This window comes from Eucalyptus grandis, chromosome 3 (assembly GCF_016545825.1).
Source record: "Eucalyptus grandis isolate ANBG69807.140 chromosome 3, ASM1654582v1, whole genome shotgun sequence".
Lineage (NCBI taxonomy): Eukaryota > Viridiplantae > Streptophyta > Magnoliopsida > Myrtales > Myrtaceae > Eucalyptus > Eucalyptus grandis.
The window spans coordinates 3540513-3554520 of record NC_052614.1 but is presented as its reverse complement, the minus strand read 5'-3'; the positions used below and the strand labels follow the sequence as shown (position 1 = coordinate 3554520).

Here is a 14008-nt window from a genome sequence, read left to right as displayed (position 1 = left end):
ATGTCATCATTTTCCACCTTAATTTTTCTTTTTCTATATCCCATATTGAACTTTGGTTTGTGCTTATTAGTATTGACCTAGTCCACTGTTAGCTATTCCAATTTCCATCGGAATCAAACGTTATCTTCAACTTGCACCAGAATCACAGCACAATCAAAATATCTGCATGAGAAACATTAACATCTATTGGTGACTAGAAGTCTATGACATATATGCTTGCTTATGCTTCCTGAAAATTGTCACTTTCTAATTAGTACATAGGCCTGATTAGCTACCTTTGGTTGTCTACCAACATTTCCTTTGTGTAATTTTACTTTTGATTTCCACATTAGGTGAAGTCACATTTGGAATATACAAGCAAAATGCTCAGGCTATATTATCGACTTATTTGAGTATACTGAATAAGGTCCTCCCTTGCTCTCAACTGACCCTTTCTTCCACTTCTCATTAAGAATTGTATGGCAATTGGTAACAGCCTGTGATGAATTGCATTTTGGAGAGTGCAGATTGATGGAAATCGCCCAAAGATGTGGTTTTCAGTGAAGTAGACTCACTGCCGTCAAGGATCCAAAAAGATAAAGCAAAAACTACAAAACTAGGTATGAGTAATATCATCCGAATTGCAATTGGGATCGCTCTCGTTTGATACTTCAATCGTGAGTCTATTTTTCTTTTCCTAGAAGTGAGAGGCCACCAATATTTAGAGGGAAATGAAGGATCCTGACTTCCACTCATTGACTGAAAGGATGTGTTGATGTAGAATTAGCAATAGCAACTAAGTAGCAAAGCTTCGGAAAGTACAGCCAACTTTAAATGATTCGAAGGATGAGTTACTTCTCATGGAATTCTAGAAACACAATTCAAAGCATTAGTTTTGCTTAACTGAAGGAAGTACTGTCGAAAGACTGGTAAGGAATGTATTGTAGGACAATTATTATCTTGGATGAGACAAGTCCTTTTGTGAGGTTTCTATCCAAAGAAAAGGGTTGATGTTCATGAATGTCGATTTTCTTAATCCCGATGTCTTGTAAGCTTGTGACATTTCTTTCAGGAACCCTGTATCTGATCTCACCGCCACCAAATCAGGCAACTAAAAAAGATGTACTTCAACATACTGTACTTTTATCCTTGTCCCTAGTTTGAAAGCTGCATCATGGATATGCAGAGTTTTGATTAATATCTGTGCTATATTCTTGCCTTATTTTGCTTTAGCATTCTACAGGATAAATGGCGGGGAATACCTACTAGGTTGAATAATATTCCGTACTCTAGAGAAATCGGGACATATTTCTATGACGATGTGCTTCAAGCTATGCAGAGAGCCCTATATGATGGAAAAACAAGACTAAAGGTAGGATATTCGTCTTTGATAACTAACGAGAGATTTAGATTTCCTAAGTCTATATGTTTATTTGTTTTTATAATTCCACAATCATGACTTCCAATTATTTAAAATCAAGCTGATCCTCTTTTTACTGATAAAGAAAGAATCCAAAGCTGGAAATTCAAGGGGAACTTCCTACTCGAAAGATTTACCCTGTTTCATCTTATTACAGTTCTCATCAAAATATGCATGTTACTCCCAAAGCCAAACTCATGCTGCTCTTCTCGTAAACATTTCCGGTAGAAATCAATATCCCAGAGCTAAACCCAGAAATGATAAAGATGATTGTATGAGAACATTTGGTCCTTCGTCAAACAGATAATATGAATTTAACCATATTTTAGTAATGCAATCTGGACAGGATGTTTATAGAATAGGTACTCTGATGGAACTTGTCAGAGTTATTGCTCTTTCATTGATGGAAAACGTGTTAAGGTAAATCTGACTTAGTTCTTTTGCCTCTCCTTTTTTGACTCATGGGGGCTTAAATGTTTATGATAGTGAGAGGGCTCATATATCAATCTCGTATGCTCAGATGGTCGTTGCATCAGATGCATTGGATGTTAAATTGCTATTCCACCTCTGATCCATAGCAGCATTTCTATCATTAGCTTATGTCGCTTTTAAGAGCCATTTCATTGGGCAATCATTTCACAAATGTAACTTTACTAAGCCTTAAATCTAGGTTGTCAAGCAAGATGACATTTTTATCTTGGTGGCTCCTCAAAATGCTGTGGGTAACTGTACCATCAATGTAAGAGCTTGATAGCAAGTGTTTCATTAATCCTTTCGCAATTATGTCCAGTTTATGACATATGCCGCAACTATATGGTTAAGCACCACTTGATTTTGAGATTGCAGGATCTCAGAGGGATGACTGAATCTGCTGGTATGCGTCCAGTCACCCTCATCAATCCTAGGCTTAAGGTTTGTCCCAAAATTTTCTGTTGAGTTGAACACTTTCATTGCTTGGGTTATGGCTCTAATTGCACTTAGCGAGATATTTAGCTGATGAATGTCGATAAATATCCACGTTTCTGTCCGATAATGTCCTACAAGTGAGGCTGCAGCCATATGCAGCAGCTGGTCATTATTTGGTCAGTACAAAAACAGAGACTTATAGAAATCATCTCTCAGTCATGTTTCCTTGTTTTACAGAGTCACAGAGGTAAGCTATTCTTCAAACAAAAATCAGCCAAAATCCTGTATAAAATGACCCCAAGAAACTGAGCAATTTCTTCAGAGTAATGCTTGCATGTTATTACCATTCCTAATCCATCGCTTAACATTTTGTCTGCAGACCTGCATCCAGTGTTTTAGCAGAGTCTGCAACAAATGTTTTGCCTCTTTCTCATGAGCATGGCTCTTTTTCTCCAGGATTTACCTAGTTCCAGTAGTATCATGCAAGTAAGTACAATGTTAATATGGGGAAACAAAATGGATATAGATTTGAACTGATTCTCTTTATCTTGAAACTTGTTTTGAAGACTGTGGGACGAAACAAGAGACTGGAGTATGCTGCATCATTTGAGAATTGCTATTTCTTCCGGCTTCTCTATTATGGAGGAACTCAATACCCAATTATGGATGCTCTCAGGTAAATTTCCCCTCTTTCGGACACATACCTCATATTAAAGAGCCATGGCCGTGCAGTACTGTTTGAGCACAATGAATGATTGAATTTGCATGCAATAAAGCTAGAATCAATCAAGATTTGGCCTTGGGGGTGGCCCGTCCTTACCACCAGAGGTCTTCCCTTTTCTGCTTTCTCCATCCCCTTGCCTAGCCGAAGAAAAAGGACAACGCAGAAGAATTGCTAAGCTTTCTCAGAATGAAAGTTGCGTGTGGAAGTATGCATTTCCTTCTGGATGCATGAAAAAGTGATTCTTGATGGTGTGCAAAACATTATCTTATCCACCAATGGTGTAGATGTCAAGACATTGGTACTCTCCAGAAATTGTTTATCTGTTCTTTCAAGGAGATTGTTGGCTAACTTCAAAGGTCTATTGGTTTGTCTGGTAGCTGAGCCTGAACGCGTAGTATGTTGGAAGTAAGAATCTCGATTCTTGTTTCACTGAGGCAAGAATCAGACGAACATTATGTCATATATCATTGATATGTGTGTCGAGAAGCGAATGCCTATGCTTTTGCTTCATATTTCAGTTTCATCAATATCTCTCAGCTTCAAAGAGCTTCATCCCTGCGTAAATCAAAATTGGAGTTGCTGCAGTTTTCAATGAAGTTGAATGACATATGAATTCTTCATTCCAGGATGTCCTACCCCTACCCTTCGAATTGTACAAATGAGTCGATCAGCCATCTGGGAAGGAGGAGCATATCTTGCTTTCAACATTCAATGGAAGACCAAGTAGTGATGAAGTCAACGATGCCTTCCTTGGGAAACCGAGGTTAGTATTGTCTTGATTCTTCTCCTTCCCTTTGTCTTCCCAATCTCATCTTGACTTATTGATCATATCTTATGGTTTTGTAAATCACTTGCAGAAATCAAGTCAAGAACACATCCGGAATATGGAAAGAATCAATCACTACGTGTGACTTGCCATTCGTTAATCATGAGCTTTTCTAAGTATCAAAACCTTGAACTGTGTGTAGCAGTTTCTTGAGCCGTATACTGCAGTAGACAGGAAGCTACGCATAAAGCATGACTTTACTTCTCCGCCCCGATGAATCTATAAGCTCGCCCATTGAATTCCATTCTTTTTGCATAGAGTATCTTTAAATAGATATCCGAATAATCGGGTTGAATGATTTTGTGCCGTTATAAATTACGAGACAACGGTTGGTACAAAAATTCCCTTGATGCTAACCGCAGTATGGTTCCATATGCACAGTGCATAGCATGCAATTCACATATCTCTCCGATGAGCATGTCAAAATTAATGCAAGTGTGATTTATGTGCGCATTGTTTCTTTATAATATGGATCTTGTTAACGAGTGTCCTTAAAGCACTTGTTAAGCATAATTACTGAAGAAAATTTCAATTTTTAAAGTTTTAATTGTGAATATCAAGAGGGACAGTCAGTCTTATCAAGTACTTCCCGGGCCCTTCTTAACAAAATGCTTAAAATATAAGCGTTGCATGTTCTTCATTTGCTCAATTTGATTAAAATATATACAGTTTAGGACATAGATCGCTTAATTTATGCATTAAGCTAAGAGCGCCATTTTACCAGCCCTAAACTCATGGCACATCTCTAAGTAACTCAATTTACTCCTGAGATATGAACACATTTATGGAAATTAAATGGGCTGGTCAAGATTCAAGTTGATCAATCAGGATTTCATCTTGTTGATGTGCCATGATTTTGTCACAGTAAATTAATATCTTCATTTTATCTCATTCTTCAATTGAGATAAACTTCAATCAACATCTTCCACCACCTCCTTGGAGGGCTGATTTACCTTTCAATAGACTAGTCACATGCGTTGCACGTGTTAAGATCACATATTTTCTTTAAAGTGTACTTAGCATGGTTTGATTATTATATAGTAGACTTTGAGTGTTGCTAAACGACCAGTATTTATTGAATTTTAGAAGAAAATTATGAAAAAGGACAGTGATAATTTCTTATGTGGAACATACATAACGCAACAAAAGAACGTATTATTAATACAGTTAGTTATTAATTATTTATAAATACAAAAAATATAGGAAGAAATTATCAATGATCATGGCCGGTTCAAGGTTAAAAAATAAGCTTTTAGAAAGCTATAACATGATTAGCATTGGAAGAATAATTTTGGAAACTTTTATCAAAAAATTTTATCTATCTATATATATATATATCAACAACCAAACTCAACTTGGAATACAAAAGTATATTATGTTTTGTTATATTGACACACATAAAACCAATAAAATTATCGGCAAAATGATATCATTAAAAAAAAAAAGAGTAGATATTACTCTACAACCATATAAATAATTACAATTTCTCCGGCTCAACCGAGAATGAAGACGGACCTAGGTCCCTAACACAGCAGACCAGAACACACAGTAGCATCAATGAAGGACAAACGAGAACGGAGCTCGCGCGAACTGGTCGGCCGCAAGCTCCGGCCCCATGCTTCCGAAAAACAGGGCACCCGCCAGCTCGGGGAGGCCTACCTGGTTCGGATGAGGTGTAGCAATGGACGGCGACTGATGGTCGGGCCTCCGGCGACGGCGGACCACTCTCTTGGCTTCGTTCTCTCTATCTCTCTCAAGCTCTCTCACAGCCGAACAAGCAAAAAAACAACCCTCTCCTCGAACGAGCTGCCTCTCCCAATTTATCTCGTCTCCCTCTCTCTCTCCAAGGACGACGCCATCTGTGTTGCCAGCCCGCAGGTCGTCGTTGCCGAGCGTCGCGCTCGCGACATTCTCCGCGCTTGCCGTCCCGGTACGTCCTTCGTCCTTCGTCGCGCGTCCCCTGTTTTTGCCGCGGAGGAGAGAAGAAGAAGGGAGAACGAGGCGGGGCTGGGGAAAAGGAGAAAATGAGGGCCGGGCGGGCCCAGCCCTGACCCGGCCCTATTCGGTCCTCCCCTTTTTTAAAAAGTAATAATAATTCGTAATAATATTTTTTTAATGGTGATTTTTTTGAAAATTTTAATAATTTTCATTAGTAATGCAAATATTCATAATGCCTATAAGCGATGTAATTTATTGAAAATTATTTTTTTGGTTTAAGGATTAAAACTTATTTCCTAATTTTCAACGCGATTGAATTATAAGTAAAAAGTCCAAATTTAGACGGCTATCAAAGAAAGAATATTGTATATGCAAGTGGTGTCATGTCATTTGGCTCATTCAATGAGCGACACGTGTCATACGAGGGGGCGATTGAGTGTGAGAGAAACAGGAGGCTCCGTCTTTCCCTCTCCGATTTCCGGTAAGAAGTGGTTGGCCCCAGCCACCGCTAGATCCAGTCAACCAAAGGAAAAGGACGTCATGACGGGAAATACACGACAAATGAAATTTGTCAAAAAGCGAAAGGCGGCCACCTTCACCAGTCGAGCCTCTTCACGCGACGACTGTCTCTCGGTCATTCTTCATTTATTCGTCTGCTTCTTCTTTTCCCCCTCTTGAAGTAGAAATTGTGAAAAACTCAGCTCCGCATGGTCATCTTCTTGAGCAGAACCCGGATCTAGGCACTTTTTAATCTTTCATACAAACGGATAGACTCGGTTCAAGAGTCGTCGGAGGAGCGAAAAATGCAACGTCCCTTCTCTTGGCTCGCATCCTATTTTGTCCAGAGCAACAAGGAGATCCCACGTCGAAAAGCAGATGATAACGCAGCGCCTAGCTCGTCCGCCACTCCGAAAGGAAGTAACAACTATGACGTGTTCTTGAGCTTCAGAGGTATGGACACTCGCAAAACCTTCGTGGATTACCTCTACAACAGCCTTGTTGATGCTGGAATCGACGTGTTTAGAGACGACAATGAGCTTCACGAAGGCAAGAAGATCGGCAACAACCTTCTCCAGGCCATTAAGAATAGTAAGATCTCCATTCCGGTTCTTTCTCAGAACTACGCTTCGAGCAAATGGTGCCTCCAAGAGCTCGATCAAATGATTGAGTGCACGAAGAGTGATGCACAAATTGTCTTGCCCATATTTTACCGAGTTGAACCAGCCGATGTACAAGACCAGAAAGGGAGCTTTGGAGAGGCTTTCTCCCGTTTAAGTGGAAAGTATTCTAAGGAAGAGGTTGCCAAATGGAAACAAGCACTCCACGAAGTGGGTTCTATAAAGGGATGCGAATCGGAGAAAACTGCTAACGGGTATTTCATTTTCTATAGAAACCTTATTTTATTTCTTTTAACCGGATCTTGCTTGTAGAGGAGGCTATTCTATCTTGTGTTTCACAACTTGTGCTTGCTTTTTTTACTCGTACATGCTGCAGCGTGGTAATAATGAGATATAACAGGATATAATTGTTCCTCTAATTCAATTTAGCTTGCATGTTTTATAAACAGCTACGAAGGAAAATTGGTGAAAATGGTCGTCGAAAAAGTTTTGACCAAGTTGAAAGAGGCCTATCAGCTAGTTGTTACTGAAAACCTTGTTGGAATTGATAATACTATGGCGGATATTCTGAGATTGTTGGATAATAACCCCAATGCTACCAAAATTTTCGGTATTCATGGAATGGGGGGTATTGGTAAGACAACTTTGGCCAAGGCCATCTACAATAAGCTCTCCGACAAATTTCAACATCGTAGTTTCGTTGCGGATATTCGAGAGTCCTCGCAGCGCAAGGGCATTTTATGTTTGCAGGAGCAATTAATAAGCGATATAAAAGGAACGGAGGAAAAAGCGCCAAACAGTGATGCAGCAATTAGGACCCTCGAATCTAGATTTAACTATGTGAAAGTCCTAATTCTTTTAGATGATGTGGATAATCATTATCAACTAAAAGCTTTAATTGGGAAAGGTGACTGGTTTGAGAGGGGAAGTAGGATAATCATTACCACAAGAAAAAAGTCTATTCTTGACCATGCTAAGGTGAACTACCCATATGAACTCAATGAAATGGCTGAGGATCAATCTTTGATTTTGTTCAGTAGACATGCTTTTCGAAGGGACTCTCCTCCATTTGAATTCAAGTCCCTATCTCATGATATCGTATCCACTACTGGAGGGCTTCCCTTATCTCTTGAGGTTATAGGTTCGCTTCTGTGTGGGAGAACACAACCTATTTGGCAAGACACATTGAAAAGGTTAAGGAAAGTATCAAATGAGGAAGTGCAAGAGAGGCTGAGGATAAGTTATGATGCACTGAACCATGAGGAACAACAGATATTTTTGGATATTGCTTGTTTATTTATTGGAACTGATTTAAGAACGGCATCCTACATGTAGGGTGCTTGCGATTTTTATTCGAGCATGGGGATTGAAACATTGAAGTTTATGTCGCTAACAAAAATTGGAGATAATCATGAGTTGAAAATGCATGACCAACTGAGGGACTTTGGTAGGGAAATTGTTCATCAAGAAGGCCGCAATGCACTTATGAATCAAAGTAGGTTGTGGATCCATAAGGAAGCCTTGGAAGTACTTCAGAGAAATAAGGTAATTGTTACCTCTATGGTCGTTCTACTCTCTTTTTACATGAATTCTTTCAATTGGATTCAATTTTAGATCTCACAGCTGAGATTATTCTCCTTATGTTATTTCCTTGATGTGGTTAGGATGAAATGTTCTTAGCATCTATTCATGGTACACATTTCCTATCAAGCTAAGCAAAGAAAACTTTTGGGTTTAGACAGTAAACTCCATGCACTTGATGTTAGTATCAATTCATTCTAAGTCGTTATTTGAGCCATCATGCTTTTCCCCTTGAAATGACCTATTGCACTGATTCTCTAATCGAATAAGAGAAGATAATGGGAGAAATAACGCAAACCAAAGAAGGGAAGATCTCAAGACAAACATATAAAATGTTTCGTCGTAACTTCAGAGGGGAAGATTACATAACATTATTCATTAACCAAAAAAATATATTTGTGTACATGATAAAATTTGGTCTGACCTGAGCGTCAACTTCACCACTATAGAACGAAAGGCAAAGTGATATTGGTCCACTGTTGGCTGATTTGGTGCAACATATGTGCAGGGATTTGAAAAACTTCACGTTCAGGCCCTTCGTCTCAACAAATTCTTCCCATTCGCAAAATTCACAGCTAAACAATTTGAAGAACTACCGAACTTAAGGTTCCTTGAAGTGTGTTCTGGAAATCAAATTGGAGATTCCAAAAGATTGCTTCCTAAGTTGCGATGGCTTACGTGTAAGAGAAACAGTGCAGTCATGGCTACTAGTTTTCATCTAGAGGAATTAGTCATACTTGATTTATCAGGTAGCTGCATTTCAGAGCTTTGGGAAGGTTGGAGTCATCTCAAGGTCAGACAGAGAGCATATTGTCTTGTCTTTGGGTTTGTAATGACTTATTCTTTAGCGAAAAATTATTGTTCATTTTGTTTTGCAGGTGGCGAAGGAGTTGAAAGTTTTAAAACTTGGATTTTGCTACAAATTAAAAGTTACTCCCGATCTCTCAACTTTTCAGAATTTAGAGATATTAATCCTTGCAAATTGTCACCTAAGGCAAATTCACCATTCTATCGGAGAAGTCAGGGGCCTCATTTCTTTAGACTTATCGAATAATTCGGATCTCCGAGTGCTACCGAGAGAAATGGGCAAATTGAAAGAACTGAAGGAACTGAACATAAACGAGACTGCCATAGAGGAAATTCCTCCATAGATAGGTTCTTTGAAGAAGCTAGAGATACTTCATGCCCTTGGTTGCAGGTCATTGGTTAGACTTCCCGACTCAATGAGCCATCTTGTAAATTTGTCGACCCTTGACTTGAATACGTGTATCGGTTTGGCTGAACTTCCAAGGAGCATTGGATCCCTTGTGAAATTGCAGCACTTGTCACTAGGCAAAGGGAAGGAAAATTCTTATTGGTGCAAAAATATTGTACTTGGCTCCAATTCTGAACCAATTAGGCAATTGAAATGTTTGGATCCAAATACATGGCCATCTACAAGCATTCGAGAATTACCTGAATCTGTTGGAGATTTGAAGAACATGAAACTTTTGGATATTACTGCAAGTGAATTGAGTAATTTACCGAGTACTATAGGCAAGTTGGGCAACCTTGAAGAATTGTATGCCTCGTGCTGCAAGAGGCTAGGAGGGGAATTTCCTATAAATGGGTTGTCTTCACTGAGGGTCCTTGTATTAAGTTGGATGGGCATTTCGGCTTCTCCGACACATTCAATACGCTTTCTCATCTTGAAAAACTTAACTTGTGTGGCTGCAAGATGCTTCAATTGCTGCCGAAAAGAATGAGTAAGGGCGCGTTTGGTAACGATTCTGTTCCCGGGAGCTGATTCGATCGAACTTATTCTTTTTATTATTCGTTCCTGAACCGATTCCCGAGTAAAAAGCGCGTTTGGTAACCTTCAAAATTTTTTATTCTGAATAGAATTGCGTTTGGTACCGTATTAATTGATTCTGTTCCAAATTAATTTCTTTTGATTTTTAAATAAATTTTAAATAATTTATTTTGATTTTTAAATAAATTTTAAATAATTTCTTTACTTTTTTCCTTTTTTCTTTTTTTTTTTTTCTTTTTTTCCCCTTTTTCCTATTCTTCTTCTTCTTCATTTGGCCGGTCGCCGGACGCGGCGACGCCAGACGAGGGCTCGCGACGCCACCGGAGCGCGCGCCCTCGCCGAGGTCACCTTCGTCGGCCGAGCCTCGGCCGGGCAGCTGGCGAGGCTCGCCCGGCCCGCCAAGGCTCGGCCTCGCCAGATCCGGCGAGGCCGAGCCTCACCGGTGGCCGGGGCCTCGCCCGGCCTCGGCGAGGCCAGGCTTGGCCACACCGGGGCTGGGCGAGCCTCGTCGATGGCCGGCGAGCCTCACCCGGCCACCGGCGAGGCTCGACCTTGCCCGATCCGCGAGGCCGAGCCTCGCCAGCTGCCGGCGAGGCTCGCTCGGCCACCGGCGAGGCTTGCCCAGCCCCACCCAAAGTGGCCGGCGGCCTCGCCGGTGGCTAGGCTTGCCTCGGCGAGCTCGCCGGACCTCGCCTTGGCTCGGCGAGCCTCCGGCGACCTCGCGGACCGGCGACCGGGCGGCCGGCGGCGGGCAACCGAGATGTTGAAAGAGAAGAACAAGGTTTTACCGTGTTGATTCTTTTTCTGATTCTCGGACGTAGAATCAATTTTTTTAGATTCTCAAATCTTGTCCAAAATTGTTCCTCGGACAAATTTGTTCCTGAACAAAAATTTACCAAACGCGATTCTCGTCCCAAACCGATTCCGGGAACAAAAATCAGAATTTGGCACCATGTTGGCAAGTTGCCAAACAGGCCCTAAGCTGCCTTCTCTACAACACCTTCGGTTAATTGTTGCAACCAACTTCGCCGCCGCCGCTTCCTAGTTGTTTAACGGTTCCGAAGTCACCCGTCAAAGATCACACATTGCCTCAACTTTTTCACCTATTCCATCTAAAAGAGCTCACTGTTTATGAATGCAAATTGCTGGAATCCATACCAAAGCTTCCCTCAGGAATGTTGAAGCTTTTTGTCTACTGCTGTGATGAGTTGAAAGAGTTGCCAAATTTATCAAGTTTGGAATTGTTGTCCCAATTAGATATCCTAAACTGCCCTGAGCTAATGGAAATCAGGGGTCTGGAAGCATTAAAATCCTTAGTACATCTAACTGTATCTGGAAGCAAGAAGTTATCCAAATTTGATGGCCTTGAACATGCAGAGTCCTTGGGATACTTGGATATGAGTTTTTCCTTAGTGAATGATGATCTAATTCAAGTTCAAGGCATTGACAGATTGAAAAACTTGGAAGAGCTGGATATATGTTCCTGTGAGTACCTTATAAGACCAGACCTTTCTCAATTAACACATTTGAAGCAATTACATGCTAACTACTGCCACAATCTAGTTGAAATTAAAGGTCTTGAGAGATTGGAAAACTTGGAATACTTGGATATCGAGTGGTGCACATCCATTGAAACATTACCAGACCTCTCGTGCTTCAATAACCTGAATTTTTTGCACATTGGAGGATGTTCAAAGCTTCGTGATGTTCAGGGCCTAGAGAATGTCGGACGTGTTTTAAAATGAGGGATTCAACTGCAAGGCCTCAACAAATTGTGGAGATCCAATGGAACGATGGGGTTGAATTTCGCATGAACTTGTGGAGCTCACGAGCTCGAGGACTCCAAGGCGTCTAGACAATAAAAAGACATTCAGCGATGCAACCTAGTGGAGTCTCGTATGTTCATTTCACCACTGCGGCAGAGAAGCAATTGGTCGATCAAAATAATGTTTCGATGAGTCGAGCGCTTCGGCTACGATGTTAGAACGATTTGCATTTCCTTTCGAAGTTAGATAAAAGCAGGTCAGCTATTCTTCGTCAAGATGTATTGCCAATTTCATCAGCATTTCGTAAATTTGGTAAGACGATTTTTCTCGATAGCCCGCTGTTGTACTTTCGTCTTTTAATTAGTTCAAGATATGGAGACGCTGGCCTGGAATTTTTTTTTTTTTGGGTGGTCGATCTGGCCTGGAAGTTGACGCTGATGCTTCAGGGGAGAAATCGGAAAAATGGAAAGGAATTTCAGTTTCTTTTTTTTTTTTTCGGTCGGAAAATTTCTTCAGTTTCCTTTACATTGAAAACGAACACGAATAATTTTCTGAACCAAAAGGCCCCTACAAATTAAATTCGGGTTTTGTAGTTCTTTTCTTTAATTTGTATTTTTTATATTGGGCCAAAATACTTAATATCCAAAATTTTAAATTTCCTAAAGAAAGAGGAGAGGAAAAAGTCGATATTTTTTTTTCTTCTGGTCTCCTTTCCCTTTTGTAAAATAATTAGGCCGTATTTAATCATTTTTCACTTAATATGTCATCATTTTCCACCAAAATTTTTCATTTTTTTATATCTCATAGAACTAAGGTTTGTGTTGACTAGTGCTGACCTCATCCACTACTAGCTGTTCTAGTTCGCATTAGAATCACAGTACAATCAGAATATCCGCATAGCAAGCAACAACATATGCGGGTGACTAGAAGTCTATGACACATATGCCTGCTTATGCTTCCTGAAAACCATCACTTTCTGATTATTGCATAGGCCTGATTAGCTACTTTTGGTCGTCTACCAACATTTCATTTGTGTAATTTCACTTTTGATTTTTGTATTAGGTGAGGTCACGATTGGAAATATACAAGCAAAATACTCAGGCTATATTTTCGACTTACTTGAGCGTAATGAATAAGGTCCTCGCTCTCAACTGACTCTTTCTTCCACTTCTTATTAATAATTGCATGGCAATTGGTAATGATGGTTTTGTATGAGATGGGCTTAAGGCCCGTCCGCCCAAGTTGGGCCCAAAAAGCTCGGCCCACGGGAATACGGCCCGTGGATGGGGGGACATATAAAAGGGAGGAGAGAGAGAGAGAGAAGACACTGGTTGGAAGAAAACAGAAAACGTACGTACGCATCTTTTTCTTTTTCTCTCTCTCTCTCTCGCTTTCTCTCCAAAAAGGCAAACAGTGAGGCGCGAAGGTGAATTTGCTTCACCGGATCGAACAGGACCAAGTTTCTCTTCCTCTATCGGCGTCGGTGTCTGATCTGTGGCTTAAAAGGTACACTCGAATCCGTGGTGTGCTTTAGGATCGGTGATACGTGTTGTTTTCCCGGGCTCATCTTCCGCATTGCTTTAGGGGTTTGATTTAGTGTCGAATCCGGTTTTCGGGGATCCGTTATTCCCAACATTGGTATCAGAGCCCTAGTTCACGTTTTCCCGACCTGTTTGAAGTTTTTTGAGTGTTTTTTCGCAAAAAAAATTTCGACCATATGGATCGGGGCGAGAAATCCCGACACCCGAGTGTTGTTCGGCCTTTTTTCCGAGTTTGCGTAAGTCGAAATCAAATTCTGATGGTATAGGAAGAAAGGCGATGTCGAGACGAGTCTGGCGATACGTCGAGCACCGCCGGGCGACGCCGCACGCGCCCACACGCGCGGCAAGAAGCCGCTGCGCGTGGGTGCGACGCGCCCGGAAGCCTAGCTCGCCCAGCACGTGCTCGCCGCCGACCGG

General features: G+C 40.9%; 2 protein-coding genes across 11 annotated transcripts in view; both read left to right on the top strand.

Annotated features, from left to right (window-relative positions):
• Window positions 1-4045, top strand: part of LOC108953938 (toll/interleukin-1 receptor-like protein) — a 74058-nt gene extending 70013 nt beyond the window's left edge. For 8 of the 10 annotated variants that reach the window (XM_039309117.1, XM_039309110.1, XM_039309112.1 and 5 more), the window contains 4 exons: window positions 2685-2791; window positions 2872-2981; window positions 3656-3792; window positions 3887-3922. Coding sequence is in view for 2 of the 10 variants with exons in the window: in XM_039309121.1 (XP_039165055.1) it covers window positions 2720-2791; window positions 2872-2981; window positions 3656-3792; window positions 3887-3916; window positions 3998-4008 (360 nt within the window). In the remaining 8 variants the exon portion in view is untranslated. Of the gene's footprint in view, window positions 1-1676; window positions 2139-2245; window positions 2312-2347; window positions 2553-2684; window positions 2792-2871; window positions 2982-3655; window positions 3793-3886; window positions 3923-3997 lie in introns of those variants that run through there. The other 2 variants (XM_039309121.1, XM_039309120.1) reach the window with 2 other exon arrangements.
• Window positions 1-14008, top strand: part of LOC104438856 (adenylate kinase 5, chloroplastic-like) — a 51341-nt gene that overhangs the window by 537 nt on the left and 36796 nt on the right. The window contains exons 2-3 of the transcript XR_005549647.1: window positions 333-406; window positions 507-599. The gene's annotated coding sequence lies outside the window, so the exon portion shown is untranslated. The remainder of the gene's footprint in view (window positions 1-332; window positions 407-506; window positions 600-14008) is intronic.